We start from the raw sequence: 23,770 nt of genomic DNA on the forward strand, positions 1-23,770 counted from the left end.
GGCTATATTCCCAGCAACTATGTGACCCCAAAGCAGCCAGACAACCTTCAACAGTTTGTGTAAGCTCAAAACAGTCCTAAAAAAATAAGCATCAAATAATGACAGTACAACAAAAATCACCTTAGTAGCAACATCAGACTTTAAATATGACAAACGTGTGTGTGTATTTCAGATGGTACTGCAAAAATGTTAATCGAAACAAAGCAGAGGAGCAACTAAGACATGAGGTCAGACATTATCTCAACAGGTTATCCAGCATATTCCCAGACATAGCAGATACTACATGGTAGTATAATTAACCATCCTGTTGCTGACTGGCCACAACCTATTAGTAAAAATATTGAAATGTCACTATGAGAAAATGCAGCTACAATTTTGAGGTACATTTTTTTTTTTATGATTTAAAACTATATTTCTGTATTTTCTTCCTTGATTGGTAAACATTCACATGCCCTGCACCACTACATCTCTTAATATTATGTTATGTAGCTACACTGATAACACTAACATTTACGTTAGCTAGTTACACTGATAAGTAATCAGCTAGTTACTCTGATAACTACATGCTGGGAGTAGGCTGTTTTTTAGAGTTTCTAATATAGTTTTAGAGTTTCTAATATTAAATAAAGTTTAGAATGTAGTTTGTCTCAGCTGTTTCACAGTGTCTTCCTGGAGAAGAGGTGATTGTGCAGTGACTAATAATTGTAGTGATGTAATTTGTGTCTCGACACTGAGGAATAACTGTAGAGGTAGTGAAAGCAGACAAAGAGGGATCACCATAATTCAAGGCTGTCCACACACACCTCACACACACCAAACATACACACCACACCTTAAAATGCTCTGGAACTAACTTGGGTGCTTGTGTGTGTATGTGTATATCTGTGTTTGCATGTGCATGTATGTGTTTGTGCATATGTGATTGTTTGTTTGTGTGTGTGTGTGTGTGTGTGTGCGCGCGCACGCTCAGGGTAAAGAAGGAGGGTTCATGGTACGAGACTCCAGCAGTGTGGGCACATATACAGTTTCTCTCTACACAAAGTCTTTGGGGTATGTCATTACACACATATGCACACGCACACCACAGACTTAACTGCACATATCTACACACAGTAGATCTTTCTCTGTCCATAGTCCATAGTGCCGATCTATCCAATGCATATGTTTCAATATCATTTCAACTCATAATTGAAATTTTGAATATAATCTCACACCTGTGCGTGTGTGTGTGTGTATGTGTGTGTGTGCGTATGTGTGTGTGTTTAGGGTCGGGGGTGAGGCCATTAGGCACTATCGCATTAAGGAGTTTCAGGACCCTAAACTGTTCTACTTGTCTGAGAAGCACCAGTTCAGCACCATACCAGACCTCATAGAATACCACAAACACAACGCTGCAGGTAACACACACACCCATACACACACACACACACACACCCATACACACACCCATACACACACCCACACCCACACACCCATACACACACACACACACCCACACACCCATACACCCACACACCCATACACACACACCCATACACACACACACACACACACCCATACACACACACCCACCCACACACACCCACCCACACACACACACCCATACACACACACACCCATACACACACACCCATACACACACACACACACACACACACTCACACACACACACACACACTCACACAGATATACATGTGTATGCACACACACACACATACACAGCTCTATTATTCATTGCTTGTTGATTTGTATGTGTATACATACCCAAGCCTTGTTTGTATGTGCATTTGTGTGTGTGTGTGTGTGTGTGTTCCAGGTCTGGTGTCTAGGTTGCGTTATCCAGTAAATAGACAGAGCAAAGCAGCACCATCAACAGCAGGATTCAGCTACGGTCAGACTTACACACATATACACACACCTACACAGACAGACCAACACAATTCTCTCTTTAACACGGCCACGCACAGCCTTACTAACACGTAGACACACACATACACACATACACACACACACACACACACACACACACACACACACACACACACATATACACACACCTACACAGACAGACCAACACAATTCTCTCTTTAACACGGCCACGCACAGCCTTACTAACACGTAGACATACACACACACACACACACACACACATATACACACACCTACACAGACAGACCAACACAATTCTCTCTTTAACACGGCCACGCACAGCCTTACTAACACGTAGACACACACACACACTCACACTCACACACACACACACACACACACCTACACAGACAGACCAACACAATTCTCTCTTTAACACGGCCACGCACAGCCTTACTAACACGTAGACACACACACACACTCACACTCACACACACACACACACACACACACCTACACAGACAGACCAACACAATTCTCTCTTTAACACGGCCACGCACAGCCTTACTAACACGTAGACATACACACATACACACACTTGGCCTTGCTAACATGTACATATATACAAATACACACGCGCAAACGCGCGCGCGCACACACAGCCTTCAATTAACCATGTCAGCACAATAACAGATACTCATAATAAATCTTTTATTTATTGTACCATACACACACTCAGTATAAAAGGTGTATAAAACCTACACGTCTTACATTATTTTAACTGCAGATAAGTGCTAACATTACACCTAACATTTCAGATGACTAGTGAACAAGTTTATACCATTGCAGTAATGTTGTAGGTAATGTGGTAATGTGTGTGTGTGTGTGTGTGTGTAGATAATGTTGTACTAACATTGGTTCAGCATTGTGGTAATGTTATATTGTGTGTGTAGATAAGTTCCAACATTACATTAGTACTGTGATGAGTCTGTAATAATGTGTGTGTGTGTGGAGGTCACACTGTAGTAACACTGGTAATGTTTGTGTACAGAAGTCATACTACAGTAACATTGTGGTAATGTGTGTGTGTGTAGAGAAGTCATACTACAGTAACACTGGTAGTGTGTGTGTGCGTGTGTGTGTGTGTAGAGAAGTCATACTACAGTAACACTGGTTATGTGTGTGTAGATAATTCATACTGCAGTAACATTGTGGTAATGTGTGTGTAGAGACGTCATACTACAGTAACACTGTGGTTGTGTGTGTGTGTGTGTGTGTGTGTGTGTGTGTGGAGAATTCATACTACAGTAACATTGCAGTAATGTGTGTGTGTGTGTGTGTGTGTGTAGATAAGTGGGAGATTAAGCCATCTGAGCTGACGTTCATGAAGGAGCTTGGCAGTGGTCAGTTCAGTGTGGTCCGCCTGGGCAAGTGGAGAGCACAGCATAAAGTGGCTATCAAAGCCATACGACAAGGGGCCATGCTGGAGGAGGACTTCATAGAGGAGGCCAGAGTTATGATGTGAGTAACACACACACACACACACTTATAGAGGAGGCCAGAGTTATGATGTGAGTAACACACACACACACACACACACACACACACACACACACACACACACACTTATAGAGGAGGCCAGAGTTATGATGTGAGTAACACACACACACACACACGTATAGAGGAGGCCAGAGTTATGATGAGTAACACACACACACACTTATAGAGGAAGCCAGAGTTATGATGTGAGTAACACACACACACACACTTATAGAGGAGGCCAGAGTTATGATGTGAGTAACACACACAGAGATTCACACACTTCATAGAGGAGTTATTATGTGAGTAACACACACACAGATTCACAAACTCCACAAAATGTACTTATTCTGGATACTTATCCAGAACAATAATAACAGAACACAGCAGCACAACTGGTCTTGACTTAGTTATATCATATCACTCAGCTATATCACACGTAGCTACAGCGTAAAACAAACTACAGCTCTATATCACATGAAGCTACAGCTCTATAACACATGTGGCTATAGCTTAAAACAAACTACAGCTCTATAACACATTTGCCTATATCTTAAAACAAACTACAGCTCTATCACATGTAGCTACATCTCTATAACATGTGGCTATAGCCTAAAACAAATTACAGCTTTATATCACATGTAGCTACAACCTAAAACAAATGACAGTTGTATATCACATGTAACTACAGCCAAATCAAACCTCACCTCTATATCACAGGTAGCTACAGCCTAAAACAAACTACAGCTCTATCACATGTAGCTACAGCTCTATAACACATGGCTATAGCTTAAAACAAACTACAGCTCTATATCACATGTAGCTACAGCTCTAACACATATGGCTATAGCTTAAAACAAACTACAGCTCTATATCACATGTAGCTACAGCTCTATAACACATGGCTATAGCTTAAAACAAACTACAGCTCTATATCACATGTATGTGTGTGTGTGTGTGTGTGTGTGCATGCGTGTGCATATTAAAGATGTAAACTAAATTCCTGTATGCAACATTAATATGCAAACTGAAGGTATTTAGTGATTTTTATTGTTTCACGCATCATCTCCATGTTCAGCATCTTTGTTTTGTCCTTTTGTTTTATTTTGTTTGTTTGGTTTGTGGTTTCTGTCCCAGTTGTCTGCTGTATCTCTCATCATAGGGTTCTTGTCAGGCTCTCGTTGCCTGTTTCAGTTGTCTCCGTTGCCTCACTGTTTTGAAGCATGACACATTATGACACATCATCACACACTATATCGGAGCATGACATTATGACACATCATCACACACTATATCGGAGCATGACACAGTATGACACATCATCACACACTATATCGGAGCATGACACAGTATGACACATCATCACACACTATATCGGAGCATGACAGTATGACACATCATCACACACTATATCGGAGCATGACAGTATGACACATCATCACACACTATATCGGAGCATGACAGTATGACACATCATCACACACTATATCGGAGCATGACAGTATGACACATCATCACACACTATATCGGAGCATGACAGTATGACACATCATCACACACTATATCGGAGCATGACAGTATGACACATCATCACACACTATATCGGAGCATGACACAGTATGACACCACACACTATATCGGAGCATGACACAGTATGACACCACACACTATATCGGAGCATGACACAGTATGACACATCATCACACACTATATCGGAGCATGACACAGTATGACACATCATCACACACTATATCGGAGGATGACACAGTATGACACATCATCACACACTATATCGGAGCATGACACAGTATGACACATCATCACACACTATATCGGAGCATGACACAGTATGACACATCATCACACACTATATCGGAGCATGACACAGTATGACACATCACACACTATATCGGAGCATGACACAGTATGACACATCATCACACACTATCGGAGCATGACACAGTATGACACATCATCACACACTATATCGGAGCATGACACAGTATGACACATCATCACACACTATATCGGAGCATGACACAGTATGACACATCATCACACACTATATCGGAGCATGACACAGTATGACACATCATCACACACTATATCGGAGCATGACACAGTATGACACATCATCACACACTATATCGGAGCATGACACAGTATGACACATCATCACACACTATATCGGAGCATGACACAGTATGACACATCATCACACACTATATCGGAGCATGACACAGTATGACACATCATCACACACTATCGGAGCATGACACAGTATGACACATCATCACACACTATATCGGAGCATGACACAGTATGACACATCATCACACACTATATCGGAGCATGACACAGTATGACACATCATCACACACTATATCGGAGCATGACACAGTATGACACATCATCACACACTATATCGGAGCATGACACAGTATGACACATCATCACACACTATATCGGAGCATGACACAGTATGACACAACGCCAGTTCAGCAACTTTGGTGGAACGAGTCATGGGTGTGTTTGTCTGCTTAGTGATGATCTCTGTCTCAGTGATGGTGATGATGGTGATAATGGTGATGTTGGTGATAAAGATGATGTTGGAGGGGAATGTTTTGATTTCCTCATTGCAATTTAAATGTTCATTTTCTCTTCGCGTTAATTTGTTATTTGCTTTCCTATGAGGCTCTGACCTGACCTGACCTGACCTGAGGCTCTCCAGGCTGGAGTCTGGAGGGCTTTACGCAGCTGCTGGCCACATGACAAATTTCACATTGTCGTGTTCAGTGCTAGAAATGTGGTTGACATCTAGCTAAACATGTCAACCATGAATAGTTTATTTTAATAAATGAAGTGAAACCTGAGTGCTGCTGAGTTTTATTTGAGTTCACTGGGTGATTCAGACTAACACACACACACACACACACACACACACACACACACACACACACACACACACTAACACACCAGCATTTCTGAATGTCTAATCTAACTTCTTTTTGTTGAACTGTATTTGACGAACAAACCTATGAATGTTCCAAAGATGTGTTGGACCGCCACAAAACAAATGCTTTTCAGTACGTGTTTGGAACACACAGGGAATGTGCAAATGTAATCTAAACCCAACTGCAGCGTTTACTTGTTAGTTTTACCATATTCTACACTATTTGGTGTGGGTGTGTCTGAATGTGTGTGAGCGTTTTCCTCACAGAAATGTGTGTCCTTGTGTTGTTGTTGTGTATGCAGGAGGCTATCCCACCCAAGGCTGGTGCAGCTGTATGGCGTGTGCACACAGCAGAGGCCTATCTACCTGGTGACGGAGTTCATGGAGCTGGGCTGTCTGCTCAACTACATCCGGCAGCGCCGCCAAACCTTCAGCGCCCAGGACCTGCTGAGCATATGTCACGATGTCAGCCAGGGCATGCAGTACCTGGAGGAGAACCACTTCATCCACCGCGACCTGGTCCTGCGCCACCGCACCCACACCGCACCCACACCACGCCCACGCCACACACTCTCAGTCAGGATCAGCCCCGCCCTCTCATCACACCTCCACTTCAGCCACACCCACACCACATCCTCTCAATCAGGACTAGCTCCACCCCCTGCCACACCTCTACTTTAATCCGTGCTCTCTGTTCACAGGCAGCCAGGAACTGCCTGGTCAGTGCCTCACATGTGGTGAAAGTATCCGACTTCGGCATGACCAGGTACCGCCGGAAAATACACACAGCTGATAAAACATCCAACTCCAGACAGGCACAAATCTAGAAATTCTATTACATGTTTACACATATAAATAATTTATGTATATTATGTATATATGAGAAAGCCTTGCTTTAGTTGCTATAGTAATTCCAAATGCACTGAAAAGTAAACATAAAAATGACATGACACTGGTTGAATATTTACAGCATTTATCTGACTGAACACACCTTGAGTAATCAAGGATTAAGGGCTTTGCTCAGGGCCCAACAGTGTGAACCTGACAGTGGTGGGACTTGAACTGGCAACCTTCTGATTACTAGGCCAGTACTTTAACCACTGAGCCACCACTGCCAAGGCACAGAGTGGACTTTTTGTTACGCTGTCATGTCAGGATAACAACAGACGCTGAACTTTACCCTTTGGCATGCAGGTATGTTTTGGATGACCAGTATGTCAGCTCCTCAGGAGCGAAGTTTCCAGTTAAATGGTCCCCACCTGAGGTCTTTAACTTCTGCAGATACAGCAGCAAGTCAGACGTCTGGTCTTTTGGTGAGAGGAAATATAAATTAATCAGTAGTGCGTCTCAGGAATATTTTTAGTTACAAGAACAGCGATGACATTTTCTCATGATAAGTTATTTTAGGTTGTCCACTTTCTGCATGTATTTGTGATAGAAGAATCTTAAGCACTTATTAAATACTGTGAAACTTTAAAAAGTGAAATCATTAAATAAATAGTATTTCTTAATAAAGATTCTTAATTACTACAGTGGTAAGAACTTGTGTTTTATTAATTCTATTAATTCTATTAATTGTTTTTCACACTACCTGTGGATAGTTCACTGTCCAGGATGCTGATGTGGGAGGTGTTCACAGAGGGAACGCTGTGTCGTATTTTCCCTTGGGTGTTGATGTGGGAGGTGTTCACAGAGGGAACGCTGTGTCGTATTTTCTCAGGGGTGTTGATGTGGGAGGTGTTCACAGAGGGAACGCTGTGTCGTATTTTCTCAGGGGTGTTGATGTGGGAGGTGTTCACAGAGGGAACGCTGTGTCGTATTTTCTCAGGGGTGCTGATGTGGGAGGTGTTCACAGAGGGCAAGATGCCATTCAAGAATAACCTGAACCATGAGGTCGTGAAGATGGTGAGCCAAGGTCATCGTCTCTCTCACCCCAGAAAAGCTACACCCCAGGTCTACAGCATCATGCAGCTCTGCTGGCGAGAGGTGAGACCCTTTAATCCAGCAACACCTTGTTTTTCAGAGAGAGAGAGAGAGAGAGAGAGAGAGAGATATATATATATATATATATATATATATATATATATATATATATATATATATATACACACACAGAGAGAGAGGTAAATGGTGTGCTTTTAAATTTGGATACAAATCTATATTAATAATAAAATAAAAATACTAAACTTACATGTGAATGATTCCTGAGTTCATAATTGTTGAAAAAAACATTTCCATTGCTAAGAGACCAGATGAGAGGCCCCCTTTTGAGCAGATTTCCATGATGATCACAGACGAGCTAGAAGCTGATGAACATGCGTCCTGAACTCTGATTGGACAGTCTGACTTAATGCTGCCCAATGGCTGGATGTCAGCAGCTCATAATGAATCCATCTTGCGGTCTGGACAGTTCCACTGACACGGACCCTACAGGAGGAAACCACTGAAAATGAAATGATGGAAAAACTCAGTAGAAGAATGATATATTTGGAATTCAAGTGATGGACACAGGAAGATGTATGGACAGGAACGTGTAGACAGGTGTGCATGTATAGAATGTACAAACAAAAGATTTCAAATTGTTCACTGTGCAGTGCACTGTAAAGCTTAACAGCTGTCTGTTGGGCGTAAATAAAGTTGTAAAAATCTATTTTGTAAACATTGAGCATCTGTCAGAGTTTTGCTGTCAACGGTCCCTGACTGATCACTACTGACCACTCAGAGGTGAAGACTGAAAACTTCAGTCTGCATTAACCATGTACAGTGTGTTAGGATCAGTCTGTCTCATTCTTAACTGTGTCCTGTAGTGACCATGTACAGTGTGTTAGGATCAGTCTGTCTCATTCTTAACTGTGTCCTGTAGTGACCATGTACAGTGTGTTAGGATCACTCTGTCTCATTCTTAACTGTGTCCTGTAGTGACCATGTACAGTGTGTTAGGATCACTCTGTCTCATTCTTAACTGTGTCCTGTAGTGACCATGTACAGTGTGTTAGGATCACTCTGTCTCATTCTTAACTGTGTCCTGTAGTGACCATGTACAGTGTGTTAGGATCACTCTGTCTCATTCTTAACTGTGTCCTGTAGTGACCATGTACAGTGTGTTAGGATCACTCTGTCTCATTCTTAACTGTGTCCTGTAGTGATCACACCTGCTGTTAGATCACACTTACTGCTAGACCATACCTGGTACACACACATACACATAAACAAATATATGCACACACTCACACGCACACATGAAAAACATTTGCATACATACACGCGCGCGCACACACACACACACACACATGCATGCACATACACACAGTATCCAGTTGCAGTGAGTCACAAGTCATCCACTCATTGTTTTGGGGCACAGCTGTTGTAAAGGTGGATCTGTAACCTCTGACCATCTCCAAGGTAAGATACCGAACACACACACACACGTGATGGAGAACACACACACAGATCTTCAAAGTTTACAGTGCATGTTCTCTCAGTGTGTGCTGCACTGCCCATGGTTCACTGGAGACTGGGAGCTGTTTAGCCAGGTACACACAGTTATTCTGGCTGGAGACGCAACAGCTACAGTGGAGAAATCCCAACAAAGGCTAAGAGAGGCGGAGAGTTACTGAGTGTGACAGAAGAGAAACAGCACTGATGGAGAGACAGAATCAGCTTGTCATGATAGGATAGGAAAATACACATACCGCACGCATGCCTGCACAAACACATAATGAACGGCTCACTCACTACTGAAGAGGCTTAGGGTCCCCTGGTAGCCTTTAAAACAGATTATTAACATTTTCATTTGAAATCTTTCCATGAAAAAGCTCTGATGTGTGTGTGTGTGTTTGTGTCAGATGTCCAGTGTTCTAAAGTCTTGTAATGTAACTTGACTCTCCATCATTAAACATTTATCGTGAGTAGCTTTGGCAGGCTGTCATAAGCCCCACCTCGACTCCTCCCACACCCCATCTGGACTCCTCCCACACCCCATCTGGACCCCTCCCACTCTCCATGACTCTTCCCAGACTTCCTCACTCCGCTGTGCATGTCTCTGCTCATTGGCCACCCCCTGCACTTGCCTTGTTTAGTTCTGTTTATCCTCCTGAACCAGCTGGGAATTCTATCGTTCAAGCGTTCTCTGTTTGCAGTGATCTGTGTCTTCTGGAGTCTCACAGACGCCCCTTTCAACCCTCCGGATGCCGTTACCGACGGCCTGAGTGTGTTTGCTGTTACAAGTGTGCCTGTCCCCTTGAACTGTTTTGTTAATACATTTTTATCTGCAATGGTTTCCTATCTCCCTGCTCATCCCTGACATGGACAGATTGAATATTTAATGAGACACTGTTTTAGTAGTTAATGAGACCCACTGGAATAATGAGTATTTGTGTTTTAGTAGTTAATGAGACCCACTGGAATGATGAGTATTTTAAAATGTTGTATGATTTGAAAATAAGAGCAAGGAGGTGTTCATGTCACTGGTTGTCATAGCTACAGGTCCCCACATTTGCTATGCAAAGGTATCTCTGCGTCAGTGAGCTGCACATTCATTGTCTTAATGTACCTGTGGATGTACCTGTGAATGTACCTGTGGGTGTATGTGGGGATGTACCTGTGGGTGAATGTGTGGGTGTATCTGTTGGTGTATGTGGGGATGTACCTCTGGGTGAATGTAGGGGTGTATCTATTGGTGTATGTGGGGATGTACCTGTGGGTGTATCTGTTGGTGTATGTGGGGATGTACCTCTGGGTGAATGTAGGGGTGTATCTATTGGTGTATGTGGGGATGTACCTGTGTGTGTATCTGTTGGTGTATGTGGGGATGTACCTGTGTGTGTATCTGTTGGTGTATGTGGGGATGTACCTGTGTGTGTATCTGTTGGTGTATGTGGGGATGTACCTGTGGGTGTATCTGTTGGTGTATGTGGGGATGTACCTCTGGGTGAATGTAGGGGTGTATCTGTTGGTGTATGTGGGGATGTACCTGTGTGTGTATCTGTTCGTGTATGTGGGGATGTACCTGTGGGTGTATGTGTGGGTTTATGTGTGGATGTACCTATGGGTGTATCTGTGGGTGTATCTGTTGGTGCATGTGTGGGTATATCTGTGGGTGTATATGTGGGTGTACCTGTGGATGTACCTGTTAGTGTATGTGGGGATGTACCTGTGGGTGTATCTGTTGGTGTATGTGGGGATGTACCTCTTGATGTATGCTGGGATGTACCTGTGGGTGTATGTGTGGGTGTATCTGTTGGTATATGTGGGGATGTACCTGTGGATGTACCTGTGGGTGTATCTTTTGGTGTATGTGGGGATGTACCTGTGGGTGTATCTTTTGGTGTATGTGGGGATGTACCTGTGGGTGTATCTGTTCTGTTGGGCTTTAGTTCATGAGAGATCTTTGATCGCTATGAAAATATAACTTTAAGCAAATGCTGGATGGGTGGTAGTGAAAGTGAACACACACACACACACACTTACACTCACACTCACACACATACACACACTTACACACACACTCTTACACACACATGCAAACAAAACACGCAAGCACGCGCACACACACACACACACACACACACACACACACACACACACACACACACACACACACACACACACACACACAAACACTGTGTGGAGATAGGCCTGTATCCCCACATACAGCTTTGCTATATAAAACAAACGCATCTCTCCATATAGTTATGCTCAATCACATTGATTAACTGATTGCATTGCTTGGTTAACTAATCATATAGATTAAGAGTGTAAATGATTAAGGCTGTAACTGATTAAGGTTGTAATTGATTCAGGCTGTAATTGATTAAGGGTGTAACTGATTAAGGTTGTAATTGATTCAGGCTGTAACAGATTAAGGGTGTAACTGATGGCATTGTGTAGATGTCATGGCACCCTCCGTACCACAGCTCAAAGTTCCGTCACGTTTATGGCCGTGTGGCGAGTCGTGAGCAGAGCTACAACGGTCTGCAGATCACCGGTGGTGTCCAGGACAGTCATTGCTGTGCCGTCAACCCACAATTCATCGCCGTGGTTACTGAAAGTACCGGGGGAGGAGCATTCATCGTCATCCCTGTCCGTCAAGTGAGTCCAAGCCCCACCAATGCTGACCTGCAGCCATACCAGTCCATAGCACACCTGAGGCAGCAAACTGATCCTGCTGCTGCTGATCCTGCCAACCTGGCTCAGGTGTGTGTGCGTGTGTCAGACAGGACGGGTAGACCCCCACCATGCACGTGTGTGTGGGCATCAGGCCAGGGTTCTGGACGTGAAGTGGGACCCCTTCAATGACCAGCGCATCGCCTCCTGCTCCGAAGACTGCACGGTCTGTCACGGCCGCCATCACCTCACCATTGCTATAGCAACCATCACGGTCACAGTGTATGCGCTAATGCAGCTTTGCTAGGTCCTGATGCTAGACCCACTGCTGCTATGACAACCACGACCACTCTGCCTTAGAAACAGTAACCTCCACCACTATGCCCTGGCTAAGAATCCCATTTAGCTGGGTCCCCCACCACAGAAATGATCATTGTTTTGACTGTTTAATATCACATTCAAATACAGTACAGACATAAACTACTACAGAAACACCAGAGAAACAATACCAATATGTTACTACTCCTACAGGCCTTTATCCTTCATTTAGTGTGTGTATGTATGTGTGTGCATGTGAGTGTGTGACATCCATAATAATGGTGTGTGTGTGTGTAGGTTAAGGTGTGGGACATGCCTAATAATGGTGCGTGTGTGTGTGTGTGTGTGTGTGTGTGTGTGTAGGTTAAGGTGTGGGACATCCCTAAAAATGGTTTGAAGGAGAACATTATCTTCCCCCGGAAGGAGCTCATAGGCCACGCCCGCTGGGTGGGGCTGATCGAGTGGCACCCAACTGCCAAAGACGTGCTGCTAAGCTCAGCCTATGACTACCAAGTAATGTACATTTAAAGTAGATCCAACTAAAGACTACCACACACACACACACATTGAACTGACTGGGTGCTGTTTCTGCAGGTGTGTGTGTGGCGTTTGGACACTGTCACTGCTGTGGCCAAGACACCGGTGTGTGTGATCCGCTCACACACTGATCTGGTTCTGTCTGTTAGCTTCAGTGAGGATGGCAGCAGGCTGGCTACAACCTGCAGGGACAGAAATGTCAGAGTACTCGACCCACGCACAGGTCACCTGCTACAGGTAACCAGTTGGGGGAGGTTTGTATATGTGCAAATATGTGTGTGTGTGTGTGTGTGTGTGTGTGTGTGTGTGTGTGTGTGTGTGTGTGTGTGTATCTGATGCTCTACAAAACTCCAGACAGACAGATAATAGGATGTGTGGATGTGCAACTATACACCACAGCTGTCTGCAGATACTCAACACCTGTGGCTATGTAGCAGTCTAACTCCATGTCTCTCTGTCCCTGTGTCTGTCTCTCCAGGTATCTCTCTCTGTGACTCTCTCCATGTCTCTCTGTCCCTGTGTCTGTCTCTGCAGGTATCTTTCTCTGTGACTCTCTCCATGTCTCTCTGTGTGTCCCTCTCTGTTTCTCTCCTTTATTTTCTATCTCTCTCTCTCTCTCTCTCTCTGCAGGGCTCCTACAATCAGTCTCATAAGGCCTGGAAGGTTTTGTTTCTGACCAACCTGAATCTGCTGCTCACAACTGGAACCTCCCTGTGGAACCAGAGACAGTATGCGCTTTGGGACCCGGTAATACACACACACACACACACATACACACACACAAGTGCTTTTGGAATAAGCAGAATGTTCTTGTCCATTAATTCTGTAAGATTGAGGTTTGCGGTAGACAGAAGCTCACAGGGTTTTCTCCCACACGTCACTACATGAACACAAGAACATTCACTTATCCACACTGTACTACCTGCTGCAGTACCTGTACAGAGTGATGTGTCTGTGTGTGTGTGTATGTTACAGGAGGACCTGTCTAAACCTCTGCTTGAGGAAGACCTGGATGGAGGTTGTGGGGTTGTCTTTCCTTTCTACGACCCTGACACACACATGCTCTACTTGGCCGGCAAGGTTCTCACACAATTTGCAGATACCTACACACACACCTGCTACAGGTGTAACCACTGGACACCTGCTATAGTTAGACAGTATGTCTCCCTCTGTCTCTGGCCTCTGTAGGGAGATGGAAATATTCGCTATTATGAAGTCAGTGCAGAAAAACCATACATTCACTTCCTGGCAGAACATCGCTCTTTGCTTCCACAACGTGGCATGGGTGAGTTCACAAATACACACTCATCTACACATACACACACACACACACACACACACACACACACACACACACACACACACACACACACTCAAAGGCTGCAGTGGGTGTCCCTGTGCAGGTGTGATGCCCAAGCGTGGCGTAGACACCAAGTCGTGTGAAGTGTTCCGCTTCTACCGTCTCGTGCCCGTTAAGGACCTGTTGGAGCCCTTATCCTTCCTTGTACCTCGTAAGGTAAACCACACAGCGTCTCAGCGTCTCTCGTCTCAGCGTTGCATCGTCTCAGCGTCTCTCGTCTCAGCGTCTCTCGTCTCAGTGTCGCAGCGTCTCAGCGTCGCATCATCTCAGCGTCTCTCGTCTCAGTGTCGCAGCGTCTCATTCTCAGCGTCTCTCGTCTCAGTGTCGCAGCGTCTCATTCTCAGCGTCTCTCGTCTGTGTCTCAGCGTCTCATTCTCAGCTTCTCTCGTCTGTGTCGAATCATCTCAGCGTCTCTCGTCTGTGTCTCAGCGTCTCATTCTCAGCGTCTCGTCTCAGTGTCGCAGCGTCTCATTCTCAGCGTCTCTCGTCTCAGTGTCGCAGTGTCTCATTCTCAGCGCCTCTCGTCTCAGTGTCGCAGCGTCTCATTCTCAGCGTCTCTCGTCTGTGTCTCAGCGTCTCTCGTCTCAGTGTCGCAGCATCTCATTCTCAGTGTCTCTCATTCTCAGCATCTCAGTATCTCTCGTCTCAGTTTCCCAGTGTCCGTTATAAGCAGTGGGCAGGAAGATGAGACATATCTAACCCTAAATGTGAATTCTGGACCCCTATTCTCGTTGTGGTGTTTTCAGTCCGATGGCTTCCAGGAAGACATCTACCCAATGACAGCTGGTGGTGAGGCAGCCATGACGGCTCAGGAGTGGCTCATGGGGCAGAACAGAGGTGAGCAGGCAGGGAGACTGGAGCCAACATGGCTGAACTTCATCTATAAGGCTCACCAGTTTCACCATTAGCTTCCACAAAATATTTGCGCAGAACAAAGTTGAGTCGTCAGCATATGTAACTACATCAGAATATAAATCGTGTGGTAAACCATTTATTAAAACTGAAAATAAAAGTGGACCCCCTGTGGGACTTTTTACTGAATACTGGCTGTGAATACTGCCAGAGAGGAAACTCTTCATTAGCAGGAGCTAAAGTTGAAAATTCACATTTAACCCTTGTTAATTCCATAAAAACAGCCGCAGTGAAATGTTTTCCTCCACCTTACCAAGCACAGGAAGAATGTTAACAGAACCAGTAAAACCTGCACTTTCATTTTTAGGAAAGTAAACTATTAAAACATGACAATTAAAACATGACATATTGATTTGGAAAGGCCGTCTAGCTGCTAAAAAATCTAATAGTCATCTGAGTCATCTGAGAGAGAGAGCTTTGTTTTGGTTTATCAAATGCAAAACAAGTTGTATCCCTCATAATACACTTAACAATGTGTGTTAAATTAATGATTCATTTGCATATGAGATCTTAAGATGTCTACTTTGTTGATAAAGAAACTGATGAAGTGATATAGAAGTTAAAGTAATTCGCTGTGCCACATGGCCTGATGAAGTAATTCACTGTGCCACATGGCCTGGTGATGTAATTCGTTGTTTTACGTGGCCTGGTGATGTAATTCATTGTTTTACGTGGCCTGGTGATGTAATTAGTTGTTTTACGTGGCCTGATGATGTAATTAGTTGTTTTACGTGGCCTGATGATGTAATTAGGTGTGCCACATGGCCTGGTGATGACCTGACCTGCACATTCCACATACCTCTGAGACCTGCGTGACTTATTACACAGAACTTCATTCAAATATTTATAAAATAATAATTTTTATAAAATATACTTTAATTTGATTAATTTAATTGTGACCTATTTCTCACCTTATGATAAATATCTAAAAAGCTCCTGATTCAGGAGCAGCTGTGTAGATGTTCTCCTGTTGAACCATTAACTGTCTCAACTCCTCATCAGTCTGTTGTACCCCACCAACCCTCACACCATTTCCTAAGTGAGGAATCTACCAACATCACAAATTTGGCCAAACAATTTTCAAAGCTATGTTTGCATCATTTCCCAGACAAACATCAGACTGCTCTAAATCATTAATATTATTAGCATCATTCATCTTTGACCTGCCATAAACGTTTTGACTGGCCTGTTGTGGTCCCTTTTACTAAAGCAATCAAATTAGGCCCACTGGGTCCCACTGCCGCTGATAGTACTGTAAACACGGACGGCGTGTTAGTTAAAATAAGACCAATGCCGATGAATTATTAACACCATTGATGTTAGTAGAAATTCTTGTAGGCTGAGTCACATATAACAAATAAAACTATTGAGGAGGTGAAATCTCTCTTACTGCTGGTGACACCTGTCATACCTGTTTGTGCAGGGTCTATTCAGCCTGGAAAAACAGCTCCAAACTCAATACATTTATTGAATGATTGATTATTGTTTTTATCAATTATCAAGTATCTCTTAGATTTATCATGAGCAAAGTGGTTTGTGGTTTGTTCAGTCTTTACTTTGCTTGTCAAATGTTCCCAATGGATGTTGTCTGTTAGCGATCCTGACCCATAGTGAATGTTACTTGACTAGGCCCAATTCTGATGTCCCTGAAACCTGGGAGTAAAATCCAAAACCCATACCCAGCTCCAGTGGAGGCAGCTGGGCCTGACCACTCAGCCAACAGCCAGAACCTCCAGAACCTCCATGAGCCTGGCAGGCTTTTCCCTCAGGAGGAGATGGCCAATCAGGACAAAGAATATGAGCTGGCCAATCAGCACGTGGAGTATGACATCAGTGACCTATCAGGATGGCAGGAGGATGAGACCCAGGGGTACGGCGTGAGCAACACGCACACCCCAGACTCAGTCTGGCCACACAGACACGGGGAGCAGACATGGCCTGAATCAGATGCGTACACACTACCTGTGGCAGAGAAAGAGGTAGGAAAACTAGATGTATATCAGCTTAAAACATTCCCCACTCACCCTCCTCCGGGCGGTCTCTCTCTCTCAGGTCTGGGAGCGTGAGCGTCCTGTATAGTATCTTAGCTGTTCCCAGGACTGCACTCTTCTGGACGGAGATCTCGGATGTTGTTCCTGGGATCTGCTGAGGTCATTCTCCCAGTTTGGGGGTCACAGCCCCTATCGCTCCTGTTACCATGGGAACCACAGTTGTCTTCACCTTCCACATCTTTTCTAGCTCTTCTCTCAGCTCTTGGTATTTATTTAAGTTTTTGGTGTTCCTGGTTCCTGATGTTGTCATCACTCTGGATCCCCACATCTCTCACTACTGCTCTCTTCTGCTGTTTGTCCATCACTACTGTGTCTGGTTGGTTAGCCGGTACCATCTTGTCTTTCTGTGTCTGGAACTCCCACAGGTTCTTGTTTCTCACAACAAATATCAAAAAATGTTTCTCAACAAGTCCAACAGAGGTTAGCGCAGGATGGTCCCACTTTAGTGCTCAAAGTAACTCTTCATATCTGTGAGTCCTAGTGGGGGTCAAAGGTTCAGAAGCAGTTCAGAGTTGACACATTTACAGTCTGACGAGAACATGTCTGAGAAACATTTACTGAGCAATATTCTGGTCCTGTACTATTTCTGAGATACATTGCTAACGTTTTTGGTTTTGCTACATGCACATTAGATGACCTCCAATTGTTCATTTCTTCCTTCTCCAAGTTCTTGAATATATGTGGAGTACAGCACTTCCTGGCACGAGGAAAAAATGTGTCATGTTTCAGGGAAGTTTCATCATTCTTGTTTAAACACCACCATATACTACAAAGCTAGACTCTCATTCCTATTTGCAGTACAATCCCAAGGCCTGTAAAAACTCCCTTAATCACAGCCACTTGGACATAAATGCATTTACAGTGAGAATGAAGGCTTCCTCCAGAAAAGTATGGAGATGTGGGTATATTTTTATAACTGTGGGTTTACTGAGGAAGTCATAGATGACATCCTTGCTGTTCAGAGTGGACATACTGACCTGTAAACAATCAGCTGTTCAGACTACAAGAATTCATTTGGTGCTTCACGTATCATCTGACAAAACAGTGGCTGATATTATACTTCAGGACGAAGCAGAGACCACATACCTTTTTTAAGGATCCTACTCTAATCTCCTACAGATGATTCAAAAACATCAAAGACACACTCGTCAAGAGTGAGATAAATGATCTTTTATCCTGTCTCTCCTCTCCCCTGTTCTCTCCTTTACTCACCTCTCCTCTCCTCCCTAGGCCTCTCCTCTCGTCTCTCCTCTCCTCTAGGTCTCTCCTCTCCTCTAGGTCTCTCTTCTCGTCTCTCCTCTCCTCTCTGTTCCTCTCCTCTAGGTCTCTCCTCTTTCCTCTAGGTCTCTCCTCTCTCCTCTAGGTCTCTCCTCTCCAGGTCTCTCCTATCCTGGAATGAAAGCCGACAAAAGCTGCCTAATAAAGTCTGTTCACTTTCTCAAACTAACAATAATAACACCGTATATCATAAGCAGGTAGAGCTCCAGGGATTTGATACGGACACACAGTGAATGAAGCGGCTCCATCTACATGTCCATGAACACCACAATGACTGGCGTTACTGAGGCTTCACGCAGGCTTTGGAACAAGATGACCGTTATAGGCGTGTGACGGCGGGCCGCTGTGTGAACGTATCTCGCGGTAACGTCAGTAGTGGTGCTGACTGAGTTAGCACTCACAAAGTGGCACCTTCTCACCAGAAACGTTTGTATCCTCTTCTACAGTTACTGACACCTTTAGTACAATATGATTTATTTCTACAGTTACGGTTTCAGTGCGAAATGACAACTGACATTACCGTTATGTTTACCTGCAGGTGAGAGGCGTTAGTCAGCAGAGCGGATACGGTGTTACAATAATAAATGTCCCATCAACAGATGGGAACATTGACAGCTGCTAACATCACTAAAACATAGTGAGGGGAATCCATGTATATGGATCAGTATATCTCAGTATTTGGGGGGCCGTGTCCCCTGACACAATGTATTGTGACTATGGCCTTGTCTTATCATTCAGAAACAATTTCTTGCAGCGCTGATGAAGGACCTCTGTTTGGACCTCCTGTTTTTTTTAATATCTCTCCATCTCTTACTACAGTACGCTGCAGTTATTCACCTGGAATCTTCTTTGGATTTTTATATAATTTATATATATGCAATGACCTTGGACCCTTAGCCCTCGTGAGTCCTGAGAGAAATGAGCACTCAAAATATTCTCTCCATCACTGTGTGTGTGTTGTAGATGTGGCAGCTGTTCTACATGCAGAGGGAGGAGATTCGGTCGCTACGACAACAGCTGGACCAGCGCGACAACAGGATCCAGCAGCTTGAGCTGGAAATCAAGAACATGCATAACCAGCATAACCAGTGTCGTTCTGATCCCAGACAATCAACACACACACACACACACACACACACACACACACACACTGAGAAACAACTGTTAGAGCTGAGATTGCAGACAAATGCCCCTACAAGAGCCAGCAGCCTTGAACACCCAAAAACATCCAAAATGCACTTCACTCTGACTCATGGTCAGAGCATGAGAATGAGTGCAAAATGCAAACCATGGTTATATTTTAATCTCTGGAGACATTCAGTTGTATTTTAATCTCTGTTGAGTAATAGATTAAGAACTTGTTCTGAGAAATACAACAAATTCGACAGGTTCAAGGGTTTCCATCAAAACCAGTTGCGAGGAATGTTTCTGGCCTCACAAAATATATTTTGTAATACAGAGAAAACTCAAAAATGTAAAATTCTCTGAACTCCAACCTTTTTAAACCGTTAAGAAAGTACTTATGATCAGGAACATCTAAGGCTCAAACTACAAAAAAGACAATGAACATAGATTTGAATTTTGCTGAGCGAGGGCTGTTAGATCCACTCACACAAAGAAGCCATGTCTACAGTTAAGAAAAGTTTATTTCATGAAACATCACTGTAAACATCATAACGTAACAAACAACCAAAGAACCCAAATGGGTCACGCCCTCTGGACCCTGTCCAGGACTGTGCTGAGAGCAGAATACACATTTGTATCAAAATTACAGTACAATGATTCTCCAACACGACTGCACCACGACTACCACAAAAGACTCATTACTGAATTCCACTGTGCAAGCCCCTCCATTCCTCACTGAAGTCATCACTGTAATACACATCCAATCTGGCTCAGTGTGAATCTCTACTTCAGTTCAGTAATGTATTGCTTTTAGGATTTCCCTGTGTTCATATTCACAAACAAACAAAGCACATTTTGTGCAAAGTTGCTACAGGTACATGAGTTATCAATACTGAACAGCTCAAATTTCATTAAATCATTCATGCATTTGACTAACGTTTCGTGATGCTTGATGTCAGTAATAATAACAATATATCGCTGATATAAATCTGCATGAGATCACTGACAAACTATCTGAACACAAAAAGCTTTTGTAATTTGTGTTTTCTTCTTTTATGCTTTGAAAATTGTTCTGAGAGTAATTTCTTTTCCACCAACTCGTAGTGAGTATGAAAGCCTGAAACTCTGTGCAGCTCCTGAACCCAGATCAGCTCGGCTGATTAAAAGAGCCACAAGCAACAGAGAAGCTAAAGAGATTCCTGAAGCCAGATCAGCTCAGCTGACTTTTTAAAAAGCTACAAGAAACAGAGAAGCTAAAATCCTGCACATTTAATTCACAAAACACAAAAACAGCTGCTGATTCAAAGTTTGCCACGGCTATGTGAGAATCTAGTCCAAACTCAAGTGTCCCCTCAACACACAGTCTTCTGACCGGCAGACATGCAACAGTGAACATACAGTAAATCCTGAAACACTGACTGAGTTTACGTTTGGTTGACCAATTTCTCAACAGGGTTAAACACACTTCATTCTGATATGTATTTTAGCATTCACTATATACAAGAGAAACCCATCATAACCTGTAACAAAACCATTTTTAACAAGACTTTGTCAGCTAGATATATTATCACTATTTTTTGTTTAACACAATACAGATTGAATCTCATATTTAGGAAGAGAAGGATTTGTTAATGGAGAAGACTGAGTGATTGTTAAACGCATAGCTTCAGGTGGTTTAAGCGCAAGGTCAAACTGCATTCACAGTGATGCATGTCATCGGCTGGTTTTAATGCTTCTCCACTCTAATCTAAACTGCAATAGAAACCATTCAATTCCACACACAAGTACAAACATTTACATTGCATTTTCCCTGTAAATCCCAACATAGCTGCAGTAGTATTGTATACTAGATACTGTAGTATGGAATAGTGTAGTGTACAAAGAAAAACTGTCACATTACTGTGATCATGCTATCCAAGCATTTCCTGTCTTCAGCAGCAGTGCATTATGGGGCATGTGCACAGAAGGTAACTCGTCCTCTGTTTTGGCACTGTCATAGCTGATCAAAGCTTGAACCTTGACCTTCGTGATAACCTGAGGAGGATGAGGAGCTCTTTGGAGTGTTAGGTAGGAGCCTGCTATGGCCTGACCTAGGAACAGCTCTATGGCCCTTTTTTTCCCAACCACATTGATGCACTACAGGGCAATGCTGATCTCAGCTCAGCCCTCAGGAAAATGCCTGTGAAGGGTATGTCACAGGAGTGACTCTCCTTACTCCACGGAATCATCACCATCACAAATCAAAAAGACAAACAGCTGAATTTCAGGAATCTGAATCAACTGCCAACTAACCCTAATCTAACCCTAACTCTAACCCTAACCCTAACTCTAACTCTAATTTAACCCTAATCTAACCCCAACCCTAATCAAACCCTAATTTAACCCTAATCTAACTCTAACCCTAACCTAACCCTAATCTAACCCTAATCTAAAACTAACCCTAATCTTACTCAAACCAGAACCCTAAATGTGACCTATCTAACCCCCATTTACAGTTCCAACATAGTGCAGTAATACTTGTGCAGTGCTGTGTGTGTGTGTGTGTGTGTGTGTGTGTGTATAGACACCGACTATTTGTACGCGTGTCACAGTAGTGCAGAAAAGCAGTGGTCATCCCACCTTTGTGTGTGTGTGTGTGTGTGTGTGAATATATAAATATGCATAACAGGCCTATGAAATATCTTAGAGGAAGAAAGTACATCCAGTTTCATACTACATTTCCCGTGAGTCTTGTGGGTCTTATGAGTCTTAACCTACAAAGAGCTGCAACAAGAATCTTCAGGGGCACTGTAGTTCATCAAAACAGTTGTACTGTGAGTGCATCTCTGAGAAAGTGTGTGTGTGTGTGTGTGTGTGTGTGTGTGTGTGTCACAAGCTCAGTGTGCTCATTACCAAGATATAGGTGATTCATATTTGGTGCTTAGTGTAGTTAATGGTGTGCATAGCCAAGATGATTTCACATTTAAAACAGACCAAGCCCTCTCTGGACCTCTGACCTCAGGACCCGTGTTAAATCTGGACCTAACATGAGTGCGGTTTGAGATCTTATGGCTGATAGTTAAGTGAACAGTGAATGTAGCTGATTGGTCAGTTTCTAGTCCCACCTGTGCCCTCTGTAAAAAGAGGGTGGAGCTTCTGTGGGAGCTGTAGCTCGAGGACTGCCTGGCTGACTCTGTAGCTCCAGGCCTGTCTGTCTGACTCTGTCTACGGGTGTGACGTAATTACTACACTGTTACAACATGCACTTTGTTCTTGCTGGTGATAACTGCGACCTCAGAGGGTTTAATGAATGACCACTACCCAAAGCAGACCTTTATCCAGAGGTGCAGGGATTGGAGAGAAGCATGTGGCATGTTTACCTATGAGATCAGGTCGACACAGAAACTGATGTACATTACTCACAGTGTGGGGAGTGTGTGTGTGTGTGTGTGTGTGTGTGTGTGTGATCAGTGCTCATTAGGCATGTGTCTAATAGTATGGAAGATCCAGTCCATCTTGGTGGTCCAGCCGCCATGGTGGGCGTCGTTCATCTGCTTGGTGAAGTACTCTAGTGCCTCCTGCTGGCTCTTCTCCAGCGCGAGCGTCTTGCGCAGGTAGGCGATGTCGTCGAAGCTCTGCAGCTCAGGCATGCCGCAGCCCAGCAGCAGGGAGAAGAGGTTGATGAAGAGGGTGGCGTGCTGCCGGATGGCCAAGTATGCCTTATAGCACATCTCCTGGAACCTG

General features: G+C 43.7%; 3 protein-coding genes across 6 annotated transcripts in view; 2 read left to right on the forward strand and 1 right to left on the reverse strand.

Annotated features, from left to right (window-relative positions):
- Positions 1–9,009, forward strand: part of tec (tec protein tyrosine kinase) — a 19,886-nt gene extending 10,877 nt beyond the window's left edge. For both annotated transcript variants that reach the window (XM_035521687.1, XM_035521688.1), the window contains exons 8-18: positions 1–59; positions 173–227; positions 971–1,050; positions 1,267–1,397; positions 1,817–1,891; positions 3,219–3,390; positions 6,664–6,880; positions 7,063–7,127; positions 7,556–7,674; positions 8,190–8,347; positions 8,607–9,009. The exon at positions 1–59 is cut by the window's left edge and continues 7 nt beyond it. In XM_035521687.1, the coding sequence (XP_035377580.1) occupies positions 1–59; positions 173–227; positions 971–1,050; positions 1,267–1,397; positions 1,817–1,891; positions 3,219–3,390; positions 6,664–6,880; positions 7,063–7,127; positions 7,556–7,674; positions 8,190–8,347; positions 8,607–8,687 (1,212 nt within the window). In that variant the 3' untranslated portion in view covers positions 8,688–9,009. The remainder of the gene's footprint in view (positions 60–172; positions 228–970; positions 1,051–1,266; positions 1,398–1,816; positions 1,892–3,218; positions 3,391–6,663; positions 6,881–7,062; positions 7,128–7,555; positions 7,675–8,189; positions 8,348–8,606) is intronic.
- A 745-nt stretch (positions 9,010–9,754) lies between these two features.
- On the forward strand, positions 9,755–20,786 carry si:ch73-106g13.1 (coronin-2B). The gene is made up of 13 exons (XM_026996690.2): positions 9,755–9,763; positions 12,251–12,451; positions 12,576–12,692; positions 13,148–13,297; positions 13,379–13,558; positions 13,952–14,068; positions 14,297–14,401; positions 14,510–14,606; positions 14,725–14,837; positions 15,428–15,518; positions 17,223–17,572; positions 19,886–20,010; positions 20,654–20,786. The coding sequence occupies exons 2-13, from the start codon at positions 12,251–12,253 to the stop codon at positions 20,784–20,786; spliced, it is 1,779 nt and encodes a 592-aa protein (XP_026852491.1). The 5' UTR covers positions 9,755–9,763.
- A 1,640-nt stretch (positions 20,787–22,426) lies between these two features.
- zgc:158659 (uncharacterized protein LOC791141 homolog) overlaps positions 22,427–23,770 on the reverse strand; it is a 29,411-nt gene continuing 28,067 nt past the window's right edge. For all 3 annotated transcript variants that reach the window (XM_035521630.1, XM_035521629.1, XM_035521631.1), the window contains one exon: positions 22,427–23,767. In XM_035521630.1, the coding sequence (XP_035377523.1) occupies positions 23,494–23,767 (274 nt within the window). In that variant the 3' untranslated portion in view covers positions 22,427–23,493. The remainder of the gene's footprint in view (positions 23,768–23,770) is intronic.

Source organism: Electrophorus electricus, chromosome 22 (assembly GCF_013358815.1).
Source record: "Electrophorus electricus isolate fEleEle1 chromosome 22, fEleEle1.pri, whole genome shotgun sequence".
In the NCBI taxonomy this organism is placed as follows: Eukaryota; Metazoa; Chordata; class Actinopteri; order Gymnotiformes; family Gymnotidae; genus Electrophorus; species Electrophorus electricus.